The sequence below is a fragment of the Prinia subflava genome, chromosome 4 (genome assembly GCF_021018805.1).
Source record: "Prinia subflava isolate CZ2003 ecotype Zambia chromosome 4, Cam_Psub_1.2, whole genome shotgun sequence".
Taxonomy (NCBI): Eukaryota; Metazoa; Chordata; class Aves; order Passeriformes; family Cisticolidae; genus Prinia; species Prinia subflava.
Window position 1 is genome coordinate 1,497,315 of NC_086250.1, and position 12,390 is coordinate 1,509,704.

The window sequence follows — 12,390 nt, forward strand, 5'->3', positions numbered from 1 at the left end:
CTGCTGGTAGTAATTGAGACCAGCAGAACACAGAATTAAAAACCTGGTGTTATTTCTGGGTGGTTACCTGTGCCATTGAGAGAAAAGCCTTTGCTGAAATGCTGTGGGCATGACAGCAATTAAGGAGGCTTGGCAGAGGTAGAGCTCTTCCAACAGACCCCATATGTGCTGAAATGACCTCTTTTTGTCATCATGGAACTGAGTGGCTTCTTTGACAGTGCCCAGCGAGGCAAGGTAGAATCCCACTTTGCAGACTGAAAAGCTGAAGCATAATGAGCCAAATGATGTCCCCACAGTGCCAGAGGGGGAAACAGTAATGAGAAGGAATCCTTATCTTCGAGATCTCTGAGAGATGATGCACGAATGCTCTGAGATGTGCCAGCTCCTGGCTGCTGAGAACAGTGATGTGGATGTGCTGGGATGTGAGCTGTGAAAGGTCGGGCACTTCGACTCAGAGAGCAGAATTATTTCCAGAAATGACAATCTGCAGATTCCCACTGATCCTGAGCTTCCAGCTGACGTAGCAATTGTTCCATGCATGCTTAAGCTGGCAGCAGGTTGCAGTTACCTGGACTGAAAGTTGTACTTCAGACCTACACTGGTTGACATGGCAGCCTTTGTTCAGAACTGTGAATTTAGGTCGTGATCCACCTTTTCTGCTGGGATTCCTGGGATCAGCAGTAAGCACTCGGGGAGGAGGGCTGCACTCAGGCACCGCAAAGCTGAGCTGTGCACCAGGAGCTGCTCATCCTACAGAGGAAACCTGTCCCTGAGCCAGTTCCTGGTCACTGGGGGCAACAGGACAAAATATGGTTTGCAGACTTCATTGTCTGCACTCAGGAGGGTGCAAATGGCAACACTCCTGGCCTTGCTGTTGCTGTTTTGAGGAAGTCTGTTCCTATTCTTTTTCTCCCAACTTTCACCAACCTCGTTCTCTGCATTTCCCCTGCAGTTGTTTTTCAGGAGCAGGCAGTAGGCTCACAGTGTGCTGCTTCCTTACTGCAGGGAGGTTTTAACACAATTTAACAAACATTTAACATTATATGATCATATAACATACATTCCTGTCACCTGTGGGTCAGTCCCACAGGAATAATCTCATAACAGTGGAATAATCTCACCTGCTGCTAAAGAGAAAAAGGCATGAGAGCATCAGAGGGAAGTCCAGCCACAGGGACAGACTCAGTCATCTGCCAAACACTGGCAGGTTCTGTCTGCTTGAGAAGCTCCTGCTGTCTCTGCCCCTTCCCTGTTACGTGTATAACTGTGCAGTAAAGAGGAGATGAAAAGCTGACCTCTGAAATTTTCAGTCTGAGAAGTCCCAAACGCTCTGCTGTACCAGAATGCAGGTCTGTTTTACAGGGCTCATTTGTGCTGATGCTAGCTGGTACAATTGTTATGCAATTGTGCAGGCATTGGGAATAACACTGCACACTGTATTCTAGTCCTATACTTTACCAGGACATGCTGGAAATTTCTTCTTGCCATCTGGAAATTCCTTCATGCTGGGAAGGTTTGTCCTCCTCCTGACATGCTCTTGACCTCTGTACCTGGTATTTGCTCTTTATGATTCTCTTCTACCACAGCTTTGAGAAGTTCTACTTTTCCAGCTGACAAAGAAAAAATCCCAAAGATGATAGATAAATGCCATGCAGCTGAGGCTTTTTTAGCACCATCTCTCATAATTAGAGGGGTGTCAATTCATCATTGTGCCCACAGTAAAGGTAAATTCTTATGGTAGTTTTTCAGAGTCATCCATTCTCATTGTTTGTGCAGATTGATTTATATAGATACTGGTATTCCTTGTAGGAGAGAGAGGGTGTTAAATCTCATTTCTTGACTTAATTCCAACCTGGGCATTTACATTTTGCCTCCCTGGTTTCCCAGCTGGGGTCTTGGGTGAATTTTTGTTTCTATCTTTACACTCCGTGCTGCTTTGTTCTCATTAAAGCCCTGATGTGCAGTAGACACCAGGGGTGCTGCTTTTTGGTCACATGGGATGAAATGTGCCTTGCAAGCATAAAGAATAATTAGCATGATTTATAAACTAACTGAAAAATCCTGCAAAACCATAAAAAGGGAAGAAGTTTATTATGCTTAGGGAGTGTTAGCAGCTCGGGTGCTCTTCTGCCCACCAAAGGTATTTATCCTGTGAGGAAGGAGTTGATAACCTGCTTTCACAGAGGCAGATCTTGAGTTTATTTTTTAATGAGTCTGCTCGGGTTCAGTCACAGCTGAAGGAGCCCTGAGATGGAGTTCTGGATCGGTCCATTGCCTGTGGACTGCTGCCAGACAAGAACTTTAGTGGCTCTACTTTGGGAGAAAAATGGATAAAGGACTTCCATCCACAAGGAGCTGATTGTCTTAGTGTTACTCTCCTTGTCTTGCTGAAGGTAATCTGAGATTTCTTTCCTGATTTGTTATGAATCCTGAGTGAAATTACCTCCTCTGAAGTCTCATCGCCCGTGCAGGGAAGGATATTTCTTCTGTGGTTCCAAAAAATGCTTAGGTTGCAAAGGAAAGAGCATTTTCCTGGAAAGAGAAGACAAAATTTTCAAAAGAGTTGAAAACAAAGGAATGTAGATTGCTTTATGCCTTTAGATACTTTAAAGTCTGCAATTTATGCTCATAAATCAATTTAGTGCTCCTGAAAATGTTAACCACCATCTGTTTCTTTAATGATGCTATGTCTGGATCCAAAGATAAGTGTGTATGAAGAGTAAAGAAGGGACTCTGGTATCTGTGATATCATTATGAAAGTGAGATTCCGTTAAGGTATCCAGCAACTTCCCAAAATTTTGAACTTTGAAGGCAACTTCAAGATGAAATAGCATTTATGTAGTAGATGTTTTTAGAATATATACAAGATCTTACTATGAGCTAGAACTGGACCTCACATTATCAGATTCTGGTGCTAAGATAGGTCTCCCTGCTTCATGTGCAGATGTTTGCAGTAGTGTGAAATCCACATCATTCAGTTTAGTCTCAGATTCCCTTAGTATCCCATTGTGTAGGAATTGTGTTTTGAGAAGTGAATCATCCTTCAAGACAAGAAAATAAAGTTTGTGGGGAAGCTTTAGGAAACTCTTGACCAGGTCAGAACACCTTGAGAAGACCTTCCTCAAAAGAACAAAGCTTTTTTGTTTGCCCTCACTGTGAAGGCAAACTGTGAATATTCCCATCCAGGGAAAGAGCAGGATTTGCCCCCAGTCCCCCCCTGCTCCCCTCTGAGGTACCTGTGCTCCCTGTGGGAGGTAAATGTGATCTGACAATGCACTGTGGCAATGCCTCCCCAAAATTGGCAATGTTTTCCCTGGCAGCAGAGGGCCCTGTGTGTGGGCAGCCAAGTGCACAATTCATGGGGTGGAACCTTTGGGGTGTTGTAAGTTAATTCCAAAAAGTCAGTCCACAATTTTGAGCGTCCAAGGAAGTGCCAGTAGGGCACATCATTGTATCTGAGGCTGTATTAGTCACTGACTGTGAGGAAATAGATGAAAAAAGCAATCAAAGGAGGGGTCACAACAGGCAGAACACACAGAAACCCTTGGTATGATTATGTGTAAACCAACCACAGGCTCTGTTTACAAACCTTTCCATCTGCTCCTTTGCCTAATCATTTCTGCTTTCTCTCTCTGTCTTCTAACTTTCCTTCATCTTTCCAGATGCAGGACGCTATGGGCTATGAGTTACCATGGGTGTATTTTGTCAGTCTGGTCATCTTTGGATCCTTTTTCGTTCTAAATCTGGTTCTTGGTGTGTTGAGCGGGTAAGCTGACAGTTTTGGTGTCCTTTTTCCAATGCTACAGGGCAAGACTCCATAATAAGGGTTCTTCCCTGTCACCAGGATTCTTTCAGAGGGATTAAAAATCTGAACCCAAGGAAGCTTCACATCAGCTCTGAAACACTTTGACAAAATGTTCAAATATTGCAAATAACGATACAGGTAACAAAAGCTGTGTTATTCCCTGACAGAGAAATTCAACCTCAGGGCCTTCAAAATTATTTATGTCAACCTGTCATAAATTTCCAGAAAACTGGCTATTGAAGAATCTTACTGCTGGTGACTTGGGATCTCTTTGGCTGGAGCCTTGCAGTGCTCAGAATCTGAGCTTGTCTCACTAATTATCATTCCACTCTTCCAGGTCAATGATGCCATAGGAAGGGACTGGCCCTGGATCTATTTTGTTACACTAATCATCATAGGGTCATTTTTTGTACTTAACTTGGTTCTCGGTGTACTTAGCGGGTAAGCAGTACCAGGAAAATGTTTTATTACTGTTTATTTTTTTTAAAGATTTGTATTTCTATTCCTACTCTCTTGGTTACCAAAACAACGGTCAGTGGCGGGTTGATCTCAGGAACCTTAAGAGAAGGCCTGGGCTGTTGCTGTGCCAAAGCAAAATGCTCATTCCTAGTGTCACAGAAGGAGCCCTTGGGCTAAATCAAAGGAATATAAGACAATTTTTTGTCAGTAAAACATTCCTCTACCTGCCCTCTGTGGGAAGAGGACGGCGCTGTGCTCTCCTGTGGGCAAAGCAATCCATGCACAGAAGGGGATCGCAGTAAAACTTCTGGAAGTCAGTAGGACTGAAGGAGGAATGAGAGCATGAGGCAAATCCCCTTACATCTGTAGGATGAGATTCCTGCCAAGTTATGTCTTCTCACAGGAGAAATTCTCACATTGCTTAGTGTATCCAAAGCACAGCCTGCCAGGAGAGGATTTTCCCTGGAGAGAGCCGTGGGCACGTTTCTTCTTCAGCACGCCCATCTTCTCTCTTGTGCAGGTTACAAACCTGGCTTAATGCAGGGAGAAAAGATCATTTCCCCCTGACCTTTCCAAGGAATGAACAGAGAAGCAGGAGAAGTCCTTTTAGTGTTTAAGCATGTTTAAGACATCCAGACATTTAGCTGTATTTCAGCTCTGGAGTATAACCCTCGCTTCAAAGCATCATTTTAGCAGCTTTGATTAAAAACAATGGATATTGTCCCCAGTAGTTAAAAAATTTACTGCCCCTGGGGTGCCACATAATTAAAGGAATCAAGCCAGCATACATTCCTTGCAAGATTAAAAAAAAAAATCTTCTAGAATTAGGCTTCTAATTCCATATTTGGGCACGTCTGGGGGCTACAGACATTCTGTGTAAATGGATAAATATGGTATGAGGACTTTAGTGCATCCTCATTTTGTTTCCACCACCCTGCCTCCTGTGATGAGCTCTAAATGAGTTTGATTAGGGGCCTGTACCTGTTGCCTGAGTAGGCATCCCTGAAGCCCCTTTGATCAAAAGAGAGGGAAAATAATCTCTGAGCAGGAGAGAGGAGTTGATGCCTCACAGAAATTAAGTCCTCGGTACTTGGGCCAAGAAGAGATGAAGGGCAGCAGTGGGACTGGGGAAAAGCATCCACCTGTGGCCATCTGGCAAAGAGACAGGTAACAGGAGGTGTGCAGGGGGCATTCCTGCTGTCCTCACGGCTCCACTGAGGGAGAGGAGCCCTGTGAGAGCTGCTGCAAGGAGAAGGGCTTCCACCTCCACCCAGAGATGGAAACGTGGAGAAATCCCCCAGGGAAGTGTTGGGCAATAATCTGTGCTTGCACATCTGGAGAGTGATGCTCTGCTAGGGTTTGGAACACACCCTCCTCATTCCTGCAGGTGGGCACTGCCCGGCAGGTAAGGAGCTCAGCACCAGTGGGGATGGTGAGAGCTGCCAGGGAAAGGGATCTGCTCTATCAGAGAGACAGACAGATCCACACAGAAATGTTGGTAAAGATTAAATGGCATCTGATTGGATAAAAAGTGCCTGTGAGCCCAGCCACGAGGAGTGCATACTACTGAAGCACTGCTGATCCAATTTACCTGCACTAGGATTTGCACCCGTGCATAATTAACAATTTAATTTCTTCTCTCTCTCATTTTCAACTCAAGAAAGTGTTTTGAGACCTCAATCTTCCACCTCCTGCCATACTGCTGCCAGACCACCACAGTGAATGGTAGGAGATGGAAAAGTCTGTAGAGGGAACTGAAATCAATTTGAAGTTCACCTTGTTTAAGCTGTGAGTCACTCTCTCTGGCTGTCTTCACAGTGTTATGACAGCTGCACTGTTTCTGCAAAAATGTCCTTAACTGGAAAAAAAGTAAAAGGAGACTTAAGAATTTGCATCCATGAAAAAAAACCAGAAATTGTGGGAGAAATGTTCCAAATTTTTTTTGGTCTAAATAAGCAGTTCTTAAACAATTAACTTTCTGCAGCAGTTCTAAATTCTGCTGAGTTACACAGTGTCTGCACGTTGCACATTCAGCTTTTATTCTTGCTGTTAGTCTGATCTATGCTGATGATCCACCTGTCTGTTCTAGATGGAAAGCAGCACTCCTGGTTATCTTTGAATATCCATTCTGGGCATCTCTGAGTTTTTCCCCATTTATCTATTTCAGGAGCTTCAGCAGGCATGTCGTGTAGGTAGACTTCACAAATGACAGATTAGCTTGGGGGGGAATTTAATCACTTCTGAATTCATAAGTGTAATTAATTGTACTCACAAAGACACCTTGATTGCACCTGCAAAATGAAATGCTGGATTCTGCTCTGCTGAAAGAGCTCTTTTGTAATTTGCTTTCCCTCAGGTATGTCACCCATTCATGGTCCTGGTGAATTTACTAATCACATACCAGGCTAAATGGCATGTCAGAGTATTTATCTGTGGAGCTGTAATCTCCTCCTGACTTGGCTGAGCACAGTGTAAAATCCATGTACTCCAAAGGAACAGATCACACAGGACACCTCCCCAGTCCCAGGCAAAACAATTCCACCCCATTGCTGCATTGTGAGCAGTGATTAGAAGTCACTTGAGGTCAGAGATGTTCATGCCTGTGTTATCTGTTTCAGTTAATTAATGAGGAAAAAAGTGGCAGTGCGGGTTCAGCCCTCAGACATGCACACCTGAGAACTCAGAGCCACATTTCCTTTATGTTTTGATCCAAATCCCAGGGCACAGGCCAAACAAGCCTAAGGCAAAGGGAGGGCAGGGGAACAGACATTTCTGCTTTGGGAGGATCCTGCAAAACACACTTGGCTGCTTTTGGTGCTTTTACTGCCCAGAAAGAGGTCAGAGTGAGCAGGAGGCTGGCTGTGGCTGTGGCTCCTCCTTGAGCAGTGTCTGGGACCTTCCAGGTATTTTTCCTACACCTCTGACCGCTCTTCCAACCCTTCCCATTCCTTGGTGTATCTCTGAAGGTGGATGAGATTTGGAGCCTTGTGCTCCACTTTGATTAGTAAGCAAGAGTTTTGAGCTGTTAAAATTCTGCTGTTTTGCTCACTTCCCATCTCTAAATGTGAGAAATCTTAATCAACAAGAGTAACCTAAATTCCATCATTGAGACGGGAGAGAGACATTTTCCTCTGAAGCAGCACGAGATGCAGAGCTGGGTGTTTATGACCTTGACCCACTCTAACCCCACACAGAGAAAACATCTCTCCACAATACCCTGCCCTTTGGCATTCCCACTGGCAGGCATTCCCTGGGAGAAGCAAACCAAAGTGAAGCAAGCTGAATTGTGGTAAAAACAACCAGATTAACCCACTCTTACACTGATGTTTTGGGCTCAATTAAAAGAGTCAGGTTGCTTGCTGGTTCTGTGCTGACCTTACCCTGGTCATGCAGCCTGTTTTGAGGAACAGGCTGCCTTTCCACCTGGGAGGTGGTTTGAATTGCAAAAAAAAAAGTCTGTTCTCAATGGCTCAGTGTTAGTAGAGCATAGAAATTAAGACAGTTTAAACCAGTTGTCTCCTTTGGAGAAGCATCTGTACCAAGTGCTGTGCCAAGGGAGGAGACATGGAGCTGCAGGTGATTTACACAGTATTTTGCACTGTGCTAGAAAACTCTGGGCTCAGCCCATCTCAAAATTGGGCCCATTCATTTAGATTCTAAAATAATACTTCATGAGCTAAAATTTGAAATATTGGGATTTGATTTAACAAACAGGCTTAATAATACATAGATTAATTCAGTGATTATTTTTTGAGAGTTAGTTCATTAATTTGGATACGGCACTGTAGCAGACCCAGGGGAAAGGTGTCACTGAAGCAGAAAATATAACCACCATTGATGGATGATTTCCTAACAATCTTTGTACAGGTTTTATTAGTGCTGTTGGGGTTATTTGTTTCTTTTACATTGTAAACAGTAAAATATCACTCCCAGCATAAGAAAATTCCATTTTTCATTTTTTCCCTGCCTTGAGGCTGAGTTTGGACCCAGAGCTGAGTGTGAACTTCAGGCCAGAGAAGCCAGTGGTTCTCCTCCTCATTTCCACCTCTGTTATCACAGTCCCCTGGGAGGACCTGAGCCCTCAGCAGCGTGGCAGGGCTGCAGATGGCACTGGCGTACAGTGTCCCATTTTTGGCTCAAAATTAAGGGATCATCCTGCTCTGATCCTGCTGCATTGCTGGTTTGGTCACAGCTCACACTCTGAAAACCTGATCCAAAACCTGTGAGGTCCATGGAAGTCTTGCAGCAGGTTTTGCACCAGACAGGAGGAAAGTGCCTCACCATCCCTGTTAGAAACCCACCTCCACCTCAGTCACATGGCACCCACAAACTGACATTTTGGCTTTGGATTTTCATTATCCTAATATCATGCCACCAAAATCAGTGCTAGATCTATTCATTTTTGCAGGAGCAAACCTAAGACAAACGCCAAGTGGAGTAACATTTTATTAAATCCTTTCATTGCTGACAGTCTTCAGCAACAGTGATGGATAATGCCCTGGGGAGAATGGTTTTACCTCTCTTTTCCAGAAAGAGTGGCCTGTGTTATCTGCTGTGTAGTGATCTGCTCAGTACTCTGGGCCCAGCAATTTTCACAATCATTAAGCTTACTTTTGAAAATACAAGCATTAAAATCTGGTTTAGAACCACACGTGCCTCTAAATAAGGGAGGTCAGCATTTCTTGAAAGAAGATTATTGCTGTATAGGTGTGTCTGAAAGAGGAGAAGAAACAGCTCCACAGCCAACAAGAAGGCAAAGCCAGAACCCAGGATCACAACTAAGCAACAGGAAATTCTTGGTTTTACCCCCTGTTTTAAGTCTATATTCCCAACAGTGTTCTTTTATAAAACTATCATCAAATGTTTTACCCTGCTCACTTTCTGGCAGAATCTATTAGCTTTGTCTACCCATAATTTATCACATTTGTACACCCAATGTGAGATTTGAAAAATAAATTTCATGTCAAATAACAGCCTCAAATGCTGAAAGTCTTCAGTAAAACTTTGAGGTCTGAGTTTTTAAATGTATCTTCCAGTAGTGTGGGTGAAATGGTCCATAATTAAATGCATAAAGGGTTGTGAGTACCATTAATTACACTTAAACTATCCCAATTTGGTTGTGATTACGAATAAAATCCTAAACACAGATTGAAACCTGGCTAGAAATTAGAGCCACCATCTCACTCTCCAGATGTCAGATTATTGTCAAACAGTTCATCATTATCCATTATTCATACAGACACTTGTAGATAACTGTTGGAGAAAATCAGGTGTTTACAGAATCTTAGAAAATGTCTGGTATTGTACATAAAATTGTACATCAGTGTTACATACGTGTTTTATTTGGATTGTCAATCAAATGCTGAGAAGGGAAGTTTGGAAAAAGGTCTCAGTTTTTCCTAAGTATTGATAGAAATGTGGAAAATCCAGCTGTCCCACACGTGTGTGTGCAGCAGGGATGCTCCACACGTGTGCTGGGAGAACAGAGCCAGCTGGGTGTGCTGCACAGGCTGAGGAAACCAATCTAACCCATTGTTCTTCTTCCATCTCTCCCTCCTTCCCTCCCGTGCCCTGTCCCTCCCTCCCTCTTGCTAGGGAGTTTTCCAAAGAAAGGGAAAAGGCCAAGGCTCGAGGGGATTTCCAGAAGCTACGGGAGAAGCAGCAGCTGGAGGAGGATCTGAAGGGGTACCTGGACTGGATAACTCAAGCAGAAGACATCGATCCAGAAAATGAGGATGAAGGCATGGACGAGGAGAAGCCTCGAAACAGTAAGCAACTTTCTTCCCTCACTTTCTCTTTCTTTTTCTCTCTCTCCTTTCTGTCTCTCTTTGTGTTTTTAGCAGTAAAGCCTGTGCCCATCTGCTGTGGTGCTGAGGTGGAACAAGTTCTTCCTGAGACTTGCACTATGCTTATGCTTGTTTCCAATTGAATGCTTGTAGAAACCAAGGGAAGCAGAAATACCCAGTACAGTCATTGATATTGTGCAGGTCAGTGTGTTTAGTCTGTGATAGGGGCATTAGATCCTGATATTAAACAGATAAAAGGTCAATACTTGCTGGTAAAGTCCACTACAGTGAAAAGTTTTAAAGTACAGGTGTATTTTACACCTGTTCTATTCATTTATTTAATTGGAGCTCATTGTTGCAGTCTCTTTGCAGTGGTGGATTCCTTGGAAAACAAAGGTTTCTTAGGGAGAGCAGTGCTACAGTGAGGGAGGAGGGCCAGCTCAGCTCTGCTGTGCCCTGTGTGGGCCATCTGTGACTCCACTGGGATCAGTGGATTTGTGTTTGCTTTTGCCAGGCTGACTGAGCCCTCAGACATTTCTTCTAAGGGTGTTATTTCTTACTCTTCTTTTCTAGAGCTGACAAGGTGTTTGTACAAAGTGAAAATTCACCAACAATCTCCTATTAGAAACCCTCAAGAAGGAGGGGTTGGAAGCAAGCAGTGCTTCCCAAAATTCCATTACCTGCATTGACTCTTGTGCCACCTCCTCTTTAGCCACCGCGGGCTGTGTGACCCTTCAGCAGCATTTAGCAGATGTCATTGCTGGTTGTGAAAGGGAAAACTTGGGAATGCACTTGGGAAATGTCAGACTTGGAACCTTTACTCAGCCAGTGGACAGTGCCTCTGCTCGTGGCTTCCATCATGGGAATGTGCATTTTCTTTCTTTGATTTTGGAAGAGAATATAAAATATGTCCCTAGGTATCATCCTTCTCGCCAAACAATCAAAATCTATGGGATGATCCCATCACAAACATCTATTCCAGTAACAGGAATATATATATATATATATATTCCTATGGGAGAGTTGTGCCTTTCTTTCTTCAGTGAGATTTTTAATAGATGTTCATGACCTTTAGGATATCAGCAACCACTATTGCTGCCAAAATAATGAAGTTCTTTTAGAAAAAAAATTTGGGTTATTAATATCAGGTTTTACCCACCATACTTAGGTATCTGGACTTGAAGGAGCCAAATCACTGTGGTGACTTGCTCAGACTTTTCCCAAATCAGGTTATTTTGATTTTTATGTTGGTTTTTTCATAGCTCATGTAGTTTAGTTTCACAATTTAACCTCAGCAGTCATTCAGAAATTAATTTATTAATCATGGCCAAAATTTGCTGCTCTGTGGCATACGATACATGAATAGATCAGATGAGGATTCACTGCATGTGTTGTTGAATGTGGTCAATCCGTATTTGAGCTAACAAGCTCCTTTTGTGGGTGGTGATTAAGAACTGAAAGGTGAAGCATCTCCAGCTTGTTCTCAGTTCTTCCTGGTCAATTTGATAAGGTGAGTTTTGTAAGAGGTGATTTATCAAAATTAGTCCTCTCACATCTGAGTCAGAAGAACTGAGAGTAATGGTTTCAGCTTCAGATAACACCACAGAAATGTGCTGTGAGTAAGTGACAGGGCAGGGCACTTTGTGTAGGGTGAGGTTTATTTTTGGTGTGTTATCTCCTGGGTTGAATGTTTTGGCATTCGTGCCAGGAGTCCATCACCAGTAGGGTTAAATGGAAGGAGAAGCATGGTATTATTTCTCTCCAAAAACCCATCTAGGAAACAAGTGAAGGACAGATGGCACAGTTGTAATGTGAATGAATCCCTTTGGCTTGAGTGTTCCAAGACATTTGAATCCCACCTACTCCCAGTCCAAGCTTACATCCCCAAGGCTCCAATGTCTTCCTTGTTTCCTTGTGCTGCCTCCTGTGCACCTCCAGTGTCTTTTGTTCCAGTGCTCTTCAAAGCTCATCCCTTTCTGGTTCTGGTGCAGTACCCTGAGCTCCGTGTGCCCTTTCAAGCACACTTTGTTCAGTGACTAATTAATGTTGATTTCTGAGGTGTCAGCCCTGAGAATTTCAAAAGGCAATCACTGAAGTGCCCAGGGCAGCTCAGACCTCCCTGAGCTGCTGTGTTAGCTCAGCAAACCTCAGGTGTGGCCCTGGCAGCAGTGGTGTTCTGATGCTCAGGGGACAGAATCTCCTCCTGCCTCTGGCACTGATCACACCCAAACTTAAAGAAGTCCTGTCAGTTTGGGCTTCTTTGGCTTTCCCTTGGAGGTTGTTTGGGGGCTTGGAGTTTTGTTTTGTTTTTTATAAAGAGTATCAGAATAGTTCAGAAGT

The 12,390-nt window shown here is 43.6% G+C and overlaps 1 protein-coding gene across 14 annotated transcripts in view; it reads left to right on the forward strand.

Annotated features, from left to right (window-relative positions):
* Positions 1–12,390, forward strand: part of CACNA1C (calcium voltage-gated channel subunit alpha1 C) — a 429,198-nt gene that overhangs the window by 285,430 nt on the left and 131,378 nt on the right. For 11 of the 14 annotated variants that reach the window (XM_063395089.1, XM_063395096.1, XM_063395092.1 and 8 more), the window contains exons 8-9: positions 4,143–4,246; positions 9,860–10,032. In XM_063395089.1, coding sequence (XP_063251159.1) covers positions 4,143–4,246; positions 9,860–10,032 — 277 coding nt within the window. Of the gene's footprint in view, positions 1–3,662; positions 3,767–4,142; positions 4,247–9,859; positions 10,033–12,390 lie in introns of all 14 variants that reach the window. The other 3 variants (XM_063395094.1, XM_063395103.1, XM_063395099.1) reach the window with 2 other exon arrangements.